This window comes from Lichenostomus cassidix, chromosome 8 (genome assembly GCF_008360975.1).
Source record: "Lichenostomus cassidix isolate B80296 chromosome 8, HeHo_3.0, whole genome shotgun sequence".
NCBI lineage: Eukaryota > Metazoa > Chordata > Aves > Passeriformes > Meliphagidae > Lichenostomus > Lichenostomus cassidix.
This window is the reverse complement of record NC_139489.1, coordinates 10,047,108-10,063,920: the sequence shown is the minus strand read 5'-3', so window position 1 is coordinate 10,063,920 and position 16,813 is coordinate 10,047,108. Positions and strand designations below refer to the sequence as shown.

The 16,813-nt window shown below is 39.3% G+C and overlaps 1 protein-coding gene across 9 annotated transcripts in view; it reads left to right on the top strand.

Moving 5' to 3' along the window:
- Nucleotides 1-16,813, top strand: part of ST3GAL3 (ST3 beta-galactoside alpha-2,3-sialyltransferase 3) — a 174,181-nt gene that overhangs the window by 33,839 nt on the left and 123,529 nt on the right. For 6 of the 9 annotated variants that reach the window (XM_085067798.1, XM_085067797.1, XM_085067803.1 and 3 more), the window contains exons 3-5: nt 5,807-5,854; nt 7,639-7,773; nt 15,190-15,232. The exons of 1 other annotated variant lie outside the window; for it this stretch is intronic. In XM_085067798.1, the coding sequence (XP_084923924.1) occupies nt 5,807-5,854; nt 7,639-7,773; nt 15,190-15,232 (226 nt within the window). The remainder of the gene's footprint in view (nt 1-5,806; nt 5,855-7,638; nt 7,774-15,189; nt 15,233-16,813) is intronic. 2 more of the 9 variants (XM_085067799.1, XM_085067802.1) reach the window with 2 other exon arrangements.

The window sequence follows — 16,813 nt, the reverse complement described above, 5'->3', positions numbered from 1 at the left end:
ATGTGTTTCCTTTGACCTTCACTGATCCTGTGTGGAGTTTAGGTGATGTCTTAATTAGTGCCTTGAGTTTTAAATTATGAATATGAGTAACATGGAACATCCTTGAACTATGGTACAAAAGATGTTATTGTAGTGACCAGTGCCCTTAACGTAGAGATACCTCATCGTGTTCAGAAAAAGGTGTCAAGTAGGAAAATCCTTGGCACTACAGAAGAAAGTAAAAGCAAAATAAACCAAGCTGGGGGAATGGGGAGCTCAACATAAATGCAAAAGTAGGATACATAAGTTAGTAGGATTGCATTGGTCATTAAAAAGTAAATTACTTAGCTCTTCCCTAAATCCATCTTCAGCACATAAAACAATGTGTTAGGAAGTGAAGGTAGCCCTGTCAAGTAATTTTTAAGTGCAGGCAGTTATGTTTTACTGAATCTGAGGAAGGATATTCATGCTTTAGATACCTAAGTGAGGTCTCTGTAAGACAGAACTGAAATGATTCAGTTCCTTTCATTTCTTTGGATATAAGAATTGTCCAATATGTTGCATAGTCACAATAAGAGTAAGTCTTATTAAAAATATATTTTTTTTGGGGCAGGAGATGTTTTAAGGCAAATTTTCTTGCTAAATGAATCCCAACAGTAGCATGTTTTTTGAGAGTGCACTGCTTTTGTGAGCTTCATTTCCTGACTAGGTGAAACATAAGAATAGTTTTTGCTATTATTGATCTCTTAGTCAGCAACTTATGAAGAGTTTAATGCATTAAGTGTTCCTTCTCTGGTATGTCATGTTCTAGAATACTGATCTCAAATAGAAAATAAATTTTGATGGCTATTGGGATTTTTGATCCTATACTTTTCAGTACTCTACAGGAAAAGGGAGACAGATGAATGACAGGCCCTTATGGATGTTCTTCTAATTCTGCAATGAAAAGGAAGGAAGTCATTTTTATCTTTTCATTCTGACTCTGAATCAAAATTTTGTTAGTTAATGTTACTGCAGTTGCCATCCCCAGTCCAGCTGATGGAGCTCTGCAGGATTTCTGGTCTCTGATCAGCCTCTGGAGGTATAAATTACTTTAAATGTTATTAAATACAGGTTGCAGTTCTGTAGGAATCCATTGGAGTATCTGCAGAGCAGGGATATGGAATGAAAGACATTGATTATGCATACAAGAAAGCAATGCAGACCTCAGAGCTTGAGTGTCTGAATGAGGATGTGCCAAATCACAGCCTTATGTTGTGATGTATTCTCGTATTCCCTTTTTGGCTTGGCCTGTGGAGTGTATTGCTGTAATGGTATGTGGTATTGAGGCTGTGTTAAGCCTTTATTATTAAACTCTTAAAACTCCTGTGGGACTGATGGTTTGTGGTTTCTCAGGACCACTTCCAAAGCAGCACGCAATCATGTTGTTTTTTTTTTTTTTTCTTGGGGAAGTTACTTTATTGCTGAAGTCTGGTTTTGCTTTTTTTTTTTTCAATTTTTTTTCTTTTTGGAAAAAAACCCAACCTCCCCCCCCACCCTGCAGAAAAAAAAAAAAGGATAAAAGAAGTTATTGGTTCGGCTTCTTTGGTTTCTAATAGGTTAAGACAAATATCTACAAATCCTTGCAGGGAGAATCTGTAAAACCAATAAAAAGTTAGTGGCTTCTCAGAGGGTCTCACTGTAAAAGTCTTAACTGAAATTCCAAAACATCACTTAGGTAAACATTCAGTTTATACACAGTTCTTGTTTAAATGTGGATTATATTTAGTGTTCTCATTACATGTTGCCACTGCATGTTTTCAGTTTGTATATTCCATTTTCTTCATTAATGAAACCAAACTGAGGACAGTATTTGTATTGTTAATGAGTCCATGTGTTTGCTCTTACATGATTTTAAGGACTTGACACAATTGGACTTTTAAGAGTTGTTTCCACACATCTCTTCAGTGCAGTACCCAGGTTGAATCTTTATCTAGTGGTGTGCATGGCATATGAAACTTCAGATGCTTTTCAGCATGGCTTTATTTGTCTCCTACAAATATGCAGATTGCTGGTCAGGATCATCACTCATTTATGAAGATCCATATCTTTATTTTCCTGTTCATAAACTAGAGTACTAGAAAAGATACAACAATCTGTTACAAGTAGCAGTTAAACACTTGTCTGGTGTCCAGAAATGCCTAGAGCTGAGGTGCCCAATATATGCAGCAAGATGGATAATTTAATTTGCCTGTCTTGGGGACAGGGGAGTGTGGTGCACAGTTATCCAGGCCCTGAGAAAGGTCAGCAAAACTTGAAGTGCATCCCTTGCCTTGAAATACAATCAGTCCACATACCTGGATGGCTTAGCTGGACTGTGATGTCAGTGCAGCAATAAATATAGTCACCTCAGATTTGCAGGTGGATTTTTTTGTGGTTTGTTTTCATTTTTACTACAGGACAGAATGGTGCAAATCCATTGTGCATTCAAAGGGACATTTATCTCTGGGTCCTGTATGGTTCATTGTTGGAACTGAATTTAAATTTGTTCCTAGAGCAGCATTGAGTGCCTCTGCAGAGTCTATATTTGAGCTTCTGGTTTCTTAATGAAATGGGATCCTTGTGTTGGTTTCACAGCAGGGAAACAGGGTCTGATACAACTCTTCTCCACACTCCAAAGGGGCTGTGACGGAGTGCATTCAGGTAGCCCTTCACAGCACTGTTTTTAGGGGCATGGTGGAGCAGATTCATGTATTGGTTCAATTTGTGATGCTCTAACTGGATGGTGGGAGTGAGGGGAAAGCAGCCCAGAGCATAGGTCCCAATGCAACATTAACCCAAAGCTGATGCAAAGTTACCCAAAGCAACTTTGCAGTCTGGCTGGTGAGGTGTCAACCATCATTATTCCTGGCACTGAGCACCTTCTAAATTGAGTGAGTGCTTGTGCTGTCTTTGCTTCTTCTGATGGATTGGATGAGATCCAAAATTGCATTTGGATTTTGCCGTATCTTGTTTTGGTTTTTTTTCCCATTTCTATTTTAAGCTGCTATATCCACTGAAAAAAAGATTGTAGTTAACATGAAAACAGATGTAAAAGACTGGCACTGTGGTGCGTGCAGCCTTAAGCTGTACATATTGGCAAGTTACTGTGTGTCAGATTTCACAATTTGGGCATAAAGGCTGCCTTTCAGTTAAGGCAGGAGGAAAAACATTTGAGCTTCTTTATGGAAGCAGGTATCTGAAAGGCTGGGGACTGTTCCTTTGGGTGGGAACAATTCCTGGCACCTAAAGCAAGGTCACATATAAGTGGGTATGTTTTACATTGTGTCTTAATAAGTTTTGAAAGATAAAGCCTTTGAAGATTGCCTTTGAAAGGTAGAGCAGGCTCAAGTGCTTGGGGAAAGGCAGTGGGCACAGACTGAGCTGCTGCTTGTCTCAGGAAAAAAAAACCCTAGGAAGTCAGGTGGGTTTTGAACTGAGAGATGACTGGAAGAGATTTGAAACTAGAAGCAAAGAAACTTTCCTTCTAATGTTTGTGGAAGCAGAACTCAGTGTATTTGAAAATAAATCTGGTTTGCATCAAAGAAATGCTTATCTCCATCAACTTCTGACAGAAATAACCTGTAGCCCTGAATTTGGCTGGATGTGAGTAGCTGTTTGGGTAGAAGAAAAGTGGCACATTATTATCTTCTCAGCTCTCTTCAGGTTTATAGTTTCTTCACTTTTGAAGTGGTAATACCAGAAATAAATACAGTGTTTTAATAAAGATTCCATGTTCTGTGAAATTACTTGTGGAGGTCGAGGGGGAGTTGACTCTAATACAGGTTGTTCACCATGAATTTGATGTTGAAATTAATAGAAGCATGAAGGATTGGATTGGAAAAGGGAGCTCACATGCTTACTCTGCTTGTAAATTTTTTTATATGAGGAAGATAATGTTCTCAGTTAAGGGAATTAAACATTATACTATTTTTGTGGGTTGCAATAATGTTATTAATTTGGTGCTTGCAGTGCTTTTCAGCCATTCTTAGATAAGTCCTAATATTTCATGAACAGTGTTTGAACACAAAATGTATTTCAGGAAAATTAACAGCATTTAAATTTGACATTAACTACTAAGCAATACTTTATGTTGATAAAAATCTCAACAGTTTTTTAAAAGTAGAACCCCACAGAGATATTTTAGAATTGATGGCAAATGAAGCTAATGCAGTTAAAATGAATTAAACTCCTTGCTATTTAGAATAATATAATGCCTGAATTTTATTCCCAAAAGAGGAAATACAGTTGTTAAGTCCAGATGGATTTCTATTTTTCTTGGAGTAAGTTTTGAGACTAGTAATAGCTTCTTTTTAATTTTTTTAATGTTACTGCCATAATGCTGGATCAGAGACAGCACAGACCTTTCTTAAAATTCTTTTAAACTCAGTCAAATTAACAGTCCTTTATTAAAACAACAGTGTTTATTTTGAAAATTAGCACATTCTTATCGCATCTTTAAGAGCTGGAAAATAAGCACGAGGATAATGTAAAGTATATAGAAGCCAAGGGCTCAAGTCCTGTGTCAGGTTATTTTCAGCTCTAACATGGTAAATGCCAATGCCTGTGATTATAGCCTGCCCAAATTTCAAGTGATGCAGCCGGACCTTAAACTCTTTTCAACAGGTAAAGTCTTCTTGTGCTTGAGCTTTTTGCCTTGCACTGAAAGCTTGTGCATTGGCAGCCTTTGTGGTGCTGGAAAGGGTGTGTGATCACTTGATCACATCTGAAACACAAGTAGGGGAGCGCTCCACTGGTAGGCGAGCAGAATTTAGTAGGCTTTCTCCTTCACTTAGGATTGTCATGAAAATAGATGGCAAACCAGGAGGCTTACTACCAAAATAAATGTTGGTTTGTCTCAAATAAGGATAAAGCTGGGGGAAAAACTCCATTATTGAGCATGATACCATGTTGCAGCTCCAGTTGGAACAGAATATCAAATTATTACCAATAATTTTGCAAACAGATTCTAGTCTGGATGAGTGGTATATGAGGAAAACGAATGACTAGTGAAGGGATCTGGATCATGGAGAGAGCTGAGTGCAAGCAGGCAGTAAGGGTTTTTATGTGGCCAAATGTCATGTTGTATGTATAAAAACTAGGATCTTTAAATCACAGTTGAAGCAAAGGGTGCCCCATCACATGAAGCACTGACTAAAGTGTCAGGCATTAACTGGTGAGGAAGAGTTGTCACTGCAGTCATGGATTGTTGTGACTGTTGTGATCTCCTGATGGATAAATAAAAAGGTATCAAATGGAGAGGTTATATTTTCTTGATGTTTGGCACATGTGCTGCAAATAGTACAAAGGTTAAAGAACATTGATTAATTGAAATGCATTGAGTTGAGGAGCATCTTTACTGTGAGTAAAGATGTGGGAAACGTGGTGAGAAGTGCAAGGAGCACAAAATTCTTGGCTTAGCAAACAATGTCAGGGAAGAACTGATCGTAACAGGTGAGACCCCTAAGTGGGGACAAAATATTGGTAACACATCTGATAAGAAAAAGCTCTCTAGTCCAGCAGTCAAAGCATGTTATCATTCAGTTGACCAAGCTTATTAGACGTAAAATGAAATTCTTTTCAATGAATTGTAGCTACTTTGTTGGTTAATGGCACTGTGATTTATTGCATACTCTGTTGTTCTGCCTTTGCTAGATGCCTGTTGTTTTGTCTGGTTGGTGAAGAAATTGTTCTGCTTCCTGGCAGAAGGGAGCACAAGGAATTACTTCAGCAAAAGAACAAAAAACTGTTACAGCAAGAAATGGTGCTGAAAAAAAGGGGAAAATGAACTTGTACTCTTGTGTTACAGATTCAGTGGTTCTTTCCTTTGACTCCGTTGGACATACACTAGGCTCAGGTACAACATTGCCTTCTTCTCTATCTCCCACCTCATGACAAGGCTTCTACTTAATTGGACACGGTAGCCATGTTGGGAGGCAGGACACAGAATCAGACTTCTGTGGGAATCAACCATCTAGCCAAAGGGTAAATAGGTCCTTTCCTAAGTGCAGTGGGAGTATTAAGAGCCTTAGTGCGACACAAGGATTAACCTGCAGGACTCTTCCCTTACCCAGCAAGGAAACGACCTGGACACGTGTTGGTGATGCAGTTTGTGCTTCTCTTCTCATGTGAATGGCATTAAGATGATGTCACCCACCAGCTGAAGAAAAACTGTTTCACGCTACTAGGAGAGTTTCCCAGCTAAACAAACAGTTGAGTTATTTGGGGAAAGATATCAGGAATGCTTCCAGGAAGGAGAAGGCAAAAGAGTCATAAGTAAACCAACAGGGCTAGAAACTGGGTTGGTTTTTTTTGGGGGGGGTGGAGATTGACCAGCATGATCGAACCCCAGGGCAAATCCTTCCCAATCTAATTTCCTTTGGAACCTAAGCATGATCTACAATTAAACTGAACCAGAAATCAAAAATTCTTTTGTGCTGGGGGCACTTCACTAGATCAGTAACTCTCCATTTGGCTGTGTGTAATGCACAAGCTGCAGCCAAGGCATACCATAGCGAGCATGATACTTGATGAAATTTGGTTTACAGTGTGTATAATGATATATGAAGTGCAATGGAAAGGCTAAGAATTGCTCTTATAACGTTAAACCCCTTAACACTTAAAAGATGGGGATATTTATTGTCTTCCAGAAAAGACAAAACCTTTGCTTGGATTACTTTTTATTTATCTTGCTTGCCAGCCTTTCCTCTTAGGTTGATAGGGGGAACATGCTGCCTTCCAACATAGCACCTGTCTTCTGCCTGCACAGTTTGAAAGAGAGCCTGCTGCCTGACACTAACAGCAAAGCTTGAGCACATTTCTGATTTACTAACTCCTGAGCTCGTGGTAGTAACTTACTTCGTTTAAAACACCTCAAACATTTTCTACTCTCCCTCTGTCTCGTCTAAAACTTATATCTGGAAATAGAGCTATTCTTAGTGCATGATCTGATGTGGGAGTATCTCTAGGGTGCCAAATGGATATGTTGTGTTTATAGGGGGAAGAAACCCTCTATTAATTTTCTCTTACTAATTGATATGTCATAATTGAAGTGTGTTGTTGCCTGCCTTCTGTGTTGGGTTGTGGTCTCTTTAGTCTGACAAAGCAGGGGGAAAGTTGCATAGGTCTGAGATACCCTTCCCTGAATTTTAGTCACAGATTTTTTATCTATGAAGTTAACCATAAATATTATTACCAATAGGAAAGTAAACTTAGTGATGAAAAACAGTTCAACTGCTCTGTGTCTTTTGGAGTTCTGCTAATATGGAGGGTGGGAGACAGGCTCATGTGAGCCATCAGACTGCCTGGGTCTGTTTTAAAAGCACTGGTATTTGTTCTGCTTGCATTTTATGACTCAAGCTTGGATTGGTTAGGAATTGAGGCAGTAAGACTTGATCTTTTGTAAACCCTTTCACTGCAACAAGACTGAATTTCTTCATTGAAGAAGTATGAAGAAAACTCATCTATTTCATAAGGGAGGCTCAGAAATGTCCTAGAGAGCTCTATGTTTATTGCTCTTGTGTTTAGTACTGTGTTTGCACTGTGCTGCAAACTTCACCTTGCTCTGAATTGGTATGTGTAATAAGATGTCAAGATGTGTGATGTCTGTCCAACTGAGGGATAGCTTTCCTTGTTGAACAGGAAGGAGAGAGAGAAAAACTGTGGCTCTTGTGCTTCCGCTGTCCATCCCATCTCACCCTGCTGCAGACCCAGGAAAAGACAGAGCCCAGAAAGAACCCACAGAAACCATGGCAGCTCCAGGCCCAGCCATTCCCAGTAGGTGATGTTTCAGGTTGGGGTAAGAAGGGACTAAAGTTATATGCTTTGAAACATAAAATTATGTATACCTTTTTTGTTATTAGTCAAAACCAGCTGAGAATAATAGTCCCCCTGTTAGGATATTATGCTGTTTAAAACTGGTGCTTATATTTGCGTATTAAACAGCTTAGAAGTGCTCTTTGGTACTTGTTAATCATGCCATGTGAAGGACAATGTCTTGTTGCAGCTCCTGTATCTTATTTGAATTGACTGTCCTTATCTTGGCTTTTCCCTTAACTTTGTCTGACATACAAATCACAGTTTTCAGGGATGCTGGCAATCTGTCCTTGTGCAACTCAGATTAATGACTCTGTCTAGGCTTTTCTGGATAAACTTTCTGAACTGAGTGTTCAGAAGTTCATCTGACTGTGGAGCCTAAATGTAATGCTTCACAGGAGATTATTGGGTAGAGGACATGCGAGCCAAATGTGCTTTGAGTGAGGCTGAACTGTGAGGTTCATGCTGTGGTCCAGCTTTCACAAGTCCAGATGTTTTTGTAATTCTCTTCATGGCTGTCCGTTCCCTTGAAAGATAAAGCTTGAGCAGCTGAGATAAGTGTTTGATGTGATGTCTAGGCCAGTGTTTCGGCTGAAACCATTTCAGAAAGAAGGGTGTCATGCTCTGAACTTGGGGAAACAATCAGGACACAGAGTGTTTGAGGAGACCTAGATTTCATTCACTTGCCAGAGACAGCTAGTGCTCCTTTTATTTTTTTCTTTCCTCTCTAGTTACTTTGTTTTACTTTGTTGCTACCAAATCAAACATTGGACCTTGAAAGTCAGATTTATACCCCTGCTATTTTTGTTCAAGACTTTTTCCTACCTCCTGTGTCTGACAGCAAGCAAGTTAAATTTTTCTTCTCTAAGCCTTGGGTAGGAGTGCACTGAATGTGCAACTTTCCCAGATGCTACTGTGCATGCTGAAAATACTGAATGCCTTTGGGCTGTAGGCTTATGCTCTGGTTAGACATGTTTGATTGCAGTACTGACCACTGATTCATAGCAGATGTTCTCACTGCAGGCTTAAAAGGCACTAGTTCCAATATTACAAGCAACCAAGTGTTATCTAGGTCTTGTTCAAATTGAATGTATTAATTCTTCTGGATTTCTAAACTTTGGTTTAGAGTTACGTATCTGCTGCAGCTCGTGTGCTTGTGAAAGTTCACGTGTAAGATCATGCTTCCAAATGCTGAGTTGACACTGATAGTGATCATCTGAGAATTTAAATCTGTGCTTATTTAGGAGTTTGCTGTTAGTGATTCCTTAAGTGAAAGTCCTTAGCCATTTTGGGAGAAGCTGTGAGAACTGTGAAGGAAACCTTCTCTGTTTCATTCAGCTGCAGAAGATGCTCAGATAACCATTTTGTGGAGGATAAGAATAACCCTGTGTCTGTCCTACTGAGTACAACTCCAGAGTGAATTTGGTGACTACTTGCCTACATTTTGGATGGAGAGTTGTGTGGATGGAGGCCAGGAATAGATATGCAATTGAATGAGATATCAAATGGGTAGAATAGTGATCTATTCCTACCATAAGAGAAGAATGTTGGAGACTTGCAGAAGATTCCTGGCTGTTTATTTGATTTCTCAATGATACTCTGATAGTACATATGGCTACAGTTGCAAACTCTGATATTTCCCAGATTTCCAGGTCAGCGGTAATTAACTTTTGATGTCCTTGGTTTGAGAAAAGCAACTTTAATTTATATTTGGAGCTGATGTGGTTCTAGTACATTGGGTTTTTTCACCCAAATTGCATTTCTGTCTTAGTGCTACATGGTAATGATGGGAGAGATGAACTTACTGTGCTATATATTTCTGAATTACTGTAAGGGAGAAAAAAAAAAGGGAAAAAATATTTATTTTCTCTGCTCATTTTAGTGGCTTTATTCTGTAAAAATGCTTTTCCCTTTTCATTTTTGATTAATGAAGTTCTACTTCATTCTTTATTTTTCTGAGTGTAGACTGTGGGAGCTGCTTGAATCTTTGCCAGTGACTGTCATGAAGCAGTTTCATAGTCCTTATGTGACTTTGCCAGTGTGTTCAGTATCATCATCTGTCTTCTCATTAATTTTCTATTCCTCCAGTTGAAAATACAGCTGTGAATGAGTTGAGGTGCAAATGTCAAGAAGTGGCTTAATGAATACCTCAAATTATAAGAATTTCAATGTGATTTTTTGCTCTCATGTGACATGTCTCTGTATCAAATCAGAACATCTTGTAAGCCACTAAAAGCCAATATAGGTTACTCTTTTGTTAATATTGTTCTTGACTTTTATTAGGAAATACAATACAATTTATAGAATAAAGAGTATGTTGGGAGACAGTAGGGCAGCATTAACTCCATTTGCCAAGTGGACTCATGGCAGTAAATGAAACAACTGTTTAGCAAAAGCTGTAGTCTGGCTTGAAACAGATGATTTCCTGGGAAAAGCAAAAGGGCATATGCAGATCATAGGAGGAAATTTTTCATCTTCCTATCAGAGTCTTTCCTAAATTCAGCTTGAAGCAGTCAGTTGCTTTTCTACTGTTGGAGGTTGCTGTAGTTTTGTTGGGATGTGTAGATGTATTTTAGTGAGGTAAGCTTCTGATGCTGGGCTGCAAGGGCTGAGCACTTGGCTTTAGAGGTGCCACTTCTGCTTCTTCTGTGTAATGTTACAGAGCAGGGAAAGGCACCAGGGACTGGACTTTGTCTTACCAGTTTTCTTGGTGCTTTCCTTGATGTTATTTGGCAACCTGGTGAAAGAGGTTGGTAAGTGTGTATGCAAAAGCGTAAGTGGGGCTGAGGAGGAAGCTGAAACACAGACCTGCATCAAGTCCATGCAGGACTGTGCTGAGAAGCTCAGGTGGCCTCAACTCTAACACTTCTGAACTTGCCTTTGCAGTCTTTTTTATTCCCTGGTTATTTAAATAGAAGATAATGCTTTCATTGGTAAATTCCATCACTGAAGAGGTTAAAGTGAAAATCCTAAGGAAAGGATGCAACATTAAGTCTTTGTTTATCCAGTACTTCCATTATTGCTCAGTAATCCTGACTGGTATTTTTTTAACCCTGGAATAAAAGCTTTCTTTTGTCCTTTTCAGTTCATCCATTTAACATTACTTTTTTTCATTAATTCTTTCTTGTCTCTTGAGTTCTAGCAGAATTACATCAGCTGAACTTTTATAACTGTCCATATGTGTTTTCTTAGTTCAAGGTAAATGTGATGTGTTTGGCCTTTTTCATTACAGAGCAAGTCATTTTACCTGTGGCCTTTGCTACAGATGTAGAACTTGCTTGTGAATAGTGACCAAGGCTTGGCTCAATTGGAGCCTCAGTTCTGCAGAGACCAAACTGCTTTGGATAGGATGAAATGTATCAGGGTGGTCTGAGCATTCTTGATTGGACTTTTGCCTCTTGAGAATCATACTTATTTCTTTGACAAACACAAATTCTTTCAATAAAATAGCTAAATTGAATCTTCTACCCTCCCTCCTGTACTTGCAATTACCAGTTAAACACAATACTAGATCTGCATATAGCCCATCTTAAAAAAAAAAAAAGTTTAATTTTCTATTTCTATGGGCAAAGTTATTTGTGCTGTGCTTCTTTCTAAGTAGCTGGCTGCTAAAAAGGATAGTGCTCAAGTCATCAGTGAAATTGGTTATGGGGAGTTTGAAAGGATAAAACCACTATGCCAATTTAATTCCTGGATTGTTGATTTTAGATTAGTAGCATAAGGGGAAAATTTTACCCGTTTTGCTTCTCTACAGCTATATGGGCTGCAGATGCAAAAGACAACTTGAAAGCTTGCTAGATACTAGACACTGGACTTTATGGCTTCCTGGGTGGTCTGCATGGAGTTTACAGACATTAGACAATGCATTTCTCACTTGCAGCCTGGTAGCTGGATTTCTGTTGGAGTCTTTGGAGAAATTTCCGTGCTAATGCCAACATTGAATTTGGCACAGGATTTGCATAACTTATAGAAATTGCTATGCTTGGCTCTATTTCTGTTCATGTATTCCCAATTAAATGCCTTATTATGAAATTGTAGTCAGTTGTTAGATTCTTGTTCAATTCTGATCTTCCTGGAAATGTAGAAATGCATTTTGTTTCTGACCTAAGATGACCTCTTGTTGTTATGGGGCATGATGAAACTTCATTTCCCATGTTTGTTCATTTCTGTGCACTGCTGTACCACAGTGTCAGCTGAGATCTGTAGCTCCTTAGCACAAGTGAATGTCATCTTGAGATTGCCTTGTGCCCTTTTAATAATGGTGTTTTTATCTTTCATGGGCCCTTCAGCCTTTTGTGGGCTGATAGCACAAAGCCTTGCTCAGATGATTCCATTATGTTCTTCCAGTGGGTGCAAACTAAGTTCTTTATTACCTTTACTCATTTTTTGCTGTAAAAATAGATCCTGTGACACAGAGCCATAGATGTGTCTTGTGTGGAAATTGGTGGGTCAGACACGACCTGGGTTGGATCAGACTTACCAACATGCTTAAATGTGAAGGGAGCTCTCCAGAGCTGTACCTGTTGGTGGCTCTGCATTGTCCTTCAGTGCAGAGATCCCCTAATGATAGGGCAGTTTCATGATGATCGTGGAGGCCAGCATTAAACCACAGTTAACATGCCCAGCTGGTTTTTGATGGAGAAGCTGGAGCCTTGTTCTCTCTAATTGTTTTGTTCTGTTTTCTCCAATATTCCAGCACTTTTTTATCCCATTGCATGAAAAAGAGGACAAATATTTCTGTGGGTATCAAGTGGTTAACTTGGTGTGTAAGGCTTCAAACTACGGTGACGGGAGAAGAAATGAACCTGTAAATTAGGGCACAGAGAGGTGACATAGAGTGCCAAGGCAGGCTATTGCCACCTCTGTTTTCAATGGAGGAAAGGGTAGGAATGGAATTGCCCCTTTCTTGAGCTGTGAGCTGTGTGATCAGCTTGGGCCCTCCCCTGTAATCATCACACCCTGACCAAACTGTGTTTTAGATTCAGTTGTGCTTTGATTTTGTGGGTCTGTGTTTCATCTTGTTTAAATATGTAACTGCACACAAGGATTGCCTTTTCCTGCAGCTTGGCTATGTGTTCTTGGCTTTCTTCAGATATTTGGGGCTTTATCTGCCTTTTTTTAATCCGAGCTGCTTCCAGCCAGCATGTGGGCTGACTTTTGGCCCCTGTATTCATAGTGATACAGCGAAATGACATTGGAAGTCTGTAACAAGGCTCTGATTTTTGCTGAAAAGTAAGATAATTTTGAATCTGTAATTTCAGAGGGTCCTAGAGTCTTTCCTGTGGGAGCAGCGTGTGATAGAGATTCATTTCCAAGCTAATAGTAATGCTGACTTCCAAAAGTGCCAGCGAGTGTGAGATGGCCCATGGTGAGGGCAGTATTTCTCTGGTGCAGTACTTTGCACATCTCACCAGCTAACAAGAGGAAGGGGTGTAGATGCCTCTGGTTTGAGGTTGCAGCCTGAAACTATAGTTACACCCTACTAAAAATCAAGACCATACCTGTGCCTCTAGTTTGAAACCATAAATGTTTTGTTTTGTAATACTTTTTTTGAAAAGTCCCTATTGCAAGGTAGTTGACATATAATTTTACAAAATTGCTTTAGATCTCTGTCAGTAATGATGAGTGAACATCAAAACTTTAAACCTGGGAGAGGCGAAACACTTGTGACTGAGAGAAGGTAAATCTTGTGAAACATTGCGATGGAGGTCTGTCAGCTGTGCTCCTTAGTGTTTAGGTTGTGTCTGTGTTCTGGTGCTTTGGTTGCAAAGCTCATGAATTGCTGAATTAGTAGAAAGTCCAGGATGTTGTAGTTACAAGGTGATATATCTCTTATTGCATTTCCTTTCTGTATTTCCTGTTGGGAAGAAGGGAATGTTGGTTTGAATGAGATAAGACTGATGACAGATGGGTCAGTGGCTGTGTATGTTTTTAAAAAAAGAATGTTAACAAAAATTAAATCTTTGTTGCTATTTGCTCAGTACAATATTGTTTTTGGGAGCCAGAAGAGTTAATAAAAATTGAAGGCATATTTCTTTTTCTGGATACTTTCCTATGCACAATCCTATATGTGGAGGAGGTGGGGTTGAACAGGACATAATTTCTCGTAGGAGGAATAAACTAGGAAGAAATTATGAGGAAAGCAGCACATGGGGGAAACAGAACTGTCAGTATTGGAAAGTGGAGGAGAGATGCACAGGTGGAGCAGGGATGGTGGGTGGCACTCGGGTGCTGGCAGGGAACAGACAGTATGTGCCAATATCAAGTGTGCACGTGTTCTGCAGCATCTGTTACCTAAGTTATATCAAATAGAATACTTCCCTTGGCTCAGGAATTAAATCTTAATGAGGTTGAAACCAATGACACAGTTTACATTGACCTATCTGATGCAATCATTGTGTCTCAGGTATGTGTTTAGGCTCTCCTGTTGTGCCAGCAAATGAGTGTGAAAAGGTTGTTATCTTCTGAGGTAAACTGCTGCACCAGAAATTCTGGGGGTGTCTCCTGGGTAAAGTAATCCTGTATTTCCAATGAGCTCTTTCTAAAAGCTTATGAGAATTTTTTTTTCTTGTTTCTTTTAATTCCTTATTGGATTATCTTTTACTTCTCTGTTTGTGTTATTTTTTGGTTGTATAGCAGTAAGACCCAGGGGTCCTCAGTGTGAGGAGGCCCCTGAGGTTAACCCAGAGCAAGGAGGACACTACGCTTTTTTCTTGTATGTCTCACATGAATTCTGGTAGTTTTTTTTTGTCAAGTGTTTGATTTACAAGGTCACAATATATTCAGAGATGCTGAATGCAAAGCTTACTTGATAGAGAATTTACAGATGTTGTGAGTGATAACTTTGTTTCTGTAGCTGTACGGTTTGTGGCATAAACTGACTTTGCAATTTCTTATTGAACAGCAACACCTGAACTTGAAGCATTTTTGCCCCACGAGTCACTTTCTTTTAAAGAAGAGCTACTTGATTATGAAGTTGTGGGTTGAAATAGACAAGCAATGAAGAAAAATTTCAAAGCTCTACCACATCAGAACTTAGGAGGAATGTTTGTCATACAGTTTAATGGCAAAATTATTTGTACAGCAAGCAGGAAAGATTTGTTTATCACTGCATAAGTGGTTTCAGTAATGCTTTATTTTTATGACTGTGGACATCTTGACTAATTGTAGTGATTTCTAAATTAATGATTACCCATGTGTTCTCTTGCTCTGGTATTTCCTGGAGATTCAGAAATGTTCATTTTGGAATACCGTGAAGTAACAATAATCTGTATTAACAGCTGCTATAAGGACTTGCTGCTCTTTGGTTTTGGTGTCTTTTGCAGAGGAGACACTTGCAGTTTTTATGATACTGTGTCCTTTGCTTTTGTTTTCCAGAATATGACAAACTGGGCTTTCTCCTGAACCTGGATTCAAAATTGTAAGTAGAAAAGTAGGACTCTTCTTAATCTCTGTAGTCACAGCTTTTTGTTTTAAGCAACTTTTATGTCAACTGGGCATCTGGCTCACTGGACTCTACACTTCAACGTGGGACAGCCAAGTCCTGCAGCAACCTGGCAATTACAACTCCTTTCCTTGCACTAGGCCAGCTTGGATTGTGGTTCACTGTCATTAATTCCTTAATAACTGATCAAGAGACTATAAATACCCACTTGAAGCCATGGCTGTCAGTCTGCTCTAGATATCCTTCTCTTAATCTTCCAATTAAAAAAATGAATTAAAGTGAAAACAGAAGGAATGTAAAGCTGCAATTTTCTGGATTGCTTAGGAGTTTATATTTCCTTCCTACTTGTTTCTTTATAAATGCATGCTACCATTTTTGCTGATCAAATAGAGCGGAAAGAACCTCAGCACAAGGCAGGGACCACTTGCTATGTCAGAGGGACGATCAGTGCTGAAGGATGAAGATGCTCCTCATGCTTTTTGCCTTAAATCAGTCGAACTGAGCCAGGATTGCTGAACACTAGGGGTCAGTAGCGACCCTGTTTCTGGGGTCAGCAACCTGGTGGAATTTTGGTGTTGGGAGCAAAAACACTGTTAAAAACCTTCTACTTAAAAGGGCACGGAACCAATCTCGTGGCTTTGAATGACTTGGGACTACGTCCCCCATACATGTCATGCCAATATAAAACCCATTCCTAATGTTTTGAAAATTTCATTACATGGTGAAATAATTCGGTTTAGTCTTGCTGAGCAGCCTGTAAGCTTCCATAATGGAGTAAAAGCCTCCTAAGTGTGCTGGAAACTGCTGCTTGCAGGAGATGAGGAAGTGTCTAGGTAGGAGCTTCTTTTGCAGAAGCAGCTGGGTACATAAACTCAATTATAGTAACATGGCAAAAAGGTAGCAGAACATGTATGAGAAAGAAGGAGTAAAGATTATTTATTTATTTATTTTTCTCCTAAGGCCTGTATCTTGTTCAAGGGTCAGGAAGGATAGTGCTAACTGCATGAATAGCTCAAGGTTTCTTTCTGGTCTCATTCAATGTAGTGTTCTATGCAGTTTTTGTTGCATACCGTCTGGAGCCCGTGCTGGTGACACAGTTACTCATTTTCCTTGTTGAATTTTCTGTACTGGGACATCCCTGTAACGTAGAGACAATAGTGTGTGTACCCATGCAACACTGGGGGATGAAGTTAATGTGATACGTTACCTTTAATTTCTACCTGTAGAAGTCAAAGCAAAGAGATAGATCCAAAATTGTGAAGTGGGTAAGTAAGCTTTGAATTAATGTCTTGGTGCTGGTAAGGGAAAAATGTTTTTTAAGTTTTTAACTAGACTGATTGTTTTTTTCCAGGCTATTTTTGTATATTTTGTAATGCCCAATTTATTGAACATGCCTGTTGACTGTCCACACACAGTTGGCATTCCAGTCTGTGCTGTGTCCAAACCACTGCTTCAGTCTTGCTCTTCTTTCTCCTTCTGCATGCACTGTCCTTTCCATTTTGCTTTTAGCAAATCCCATTGGGTCTTCCTTCCCCTCAAGCCTCTGTTGCATTCCTT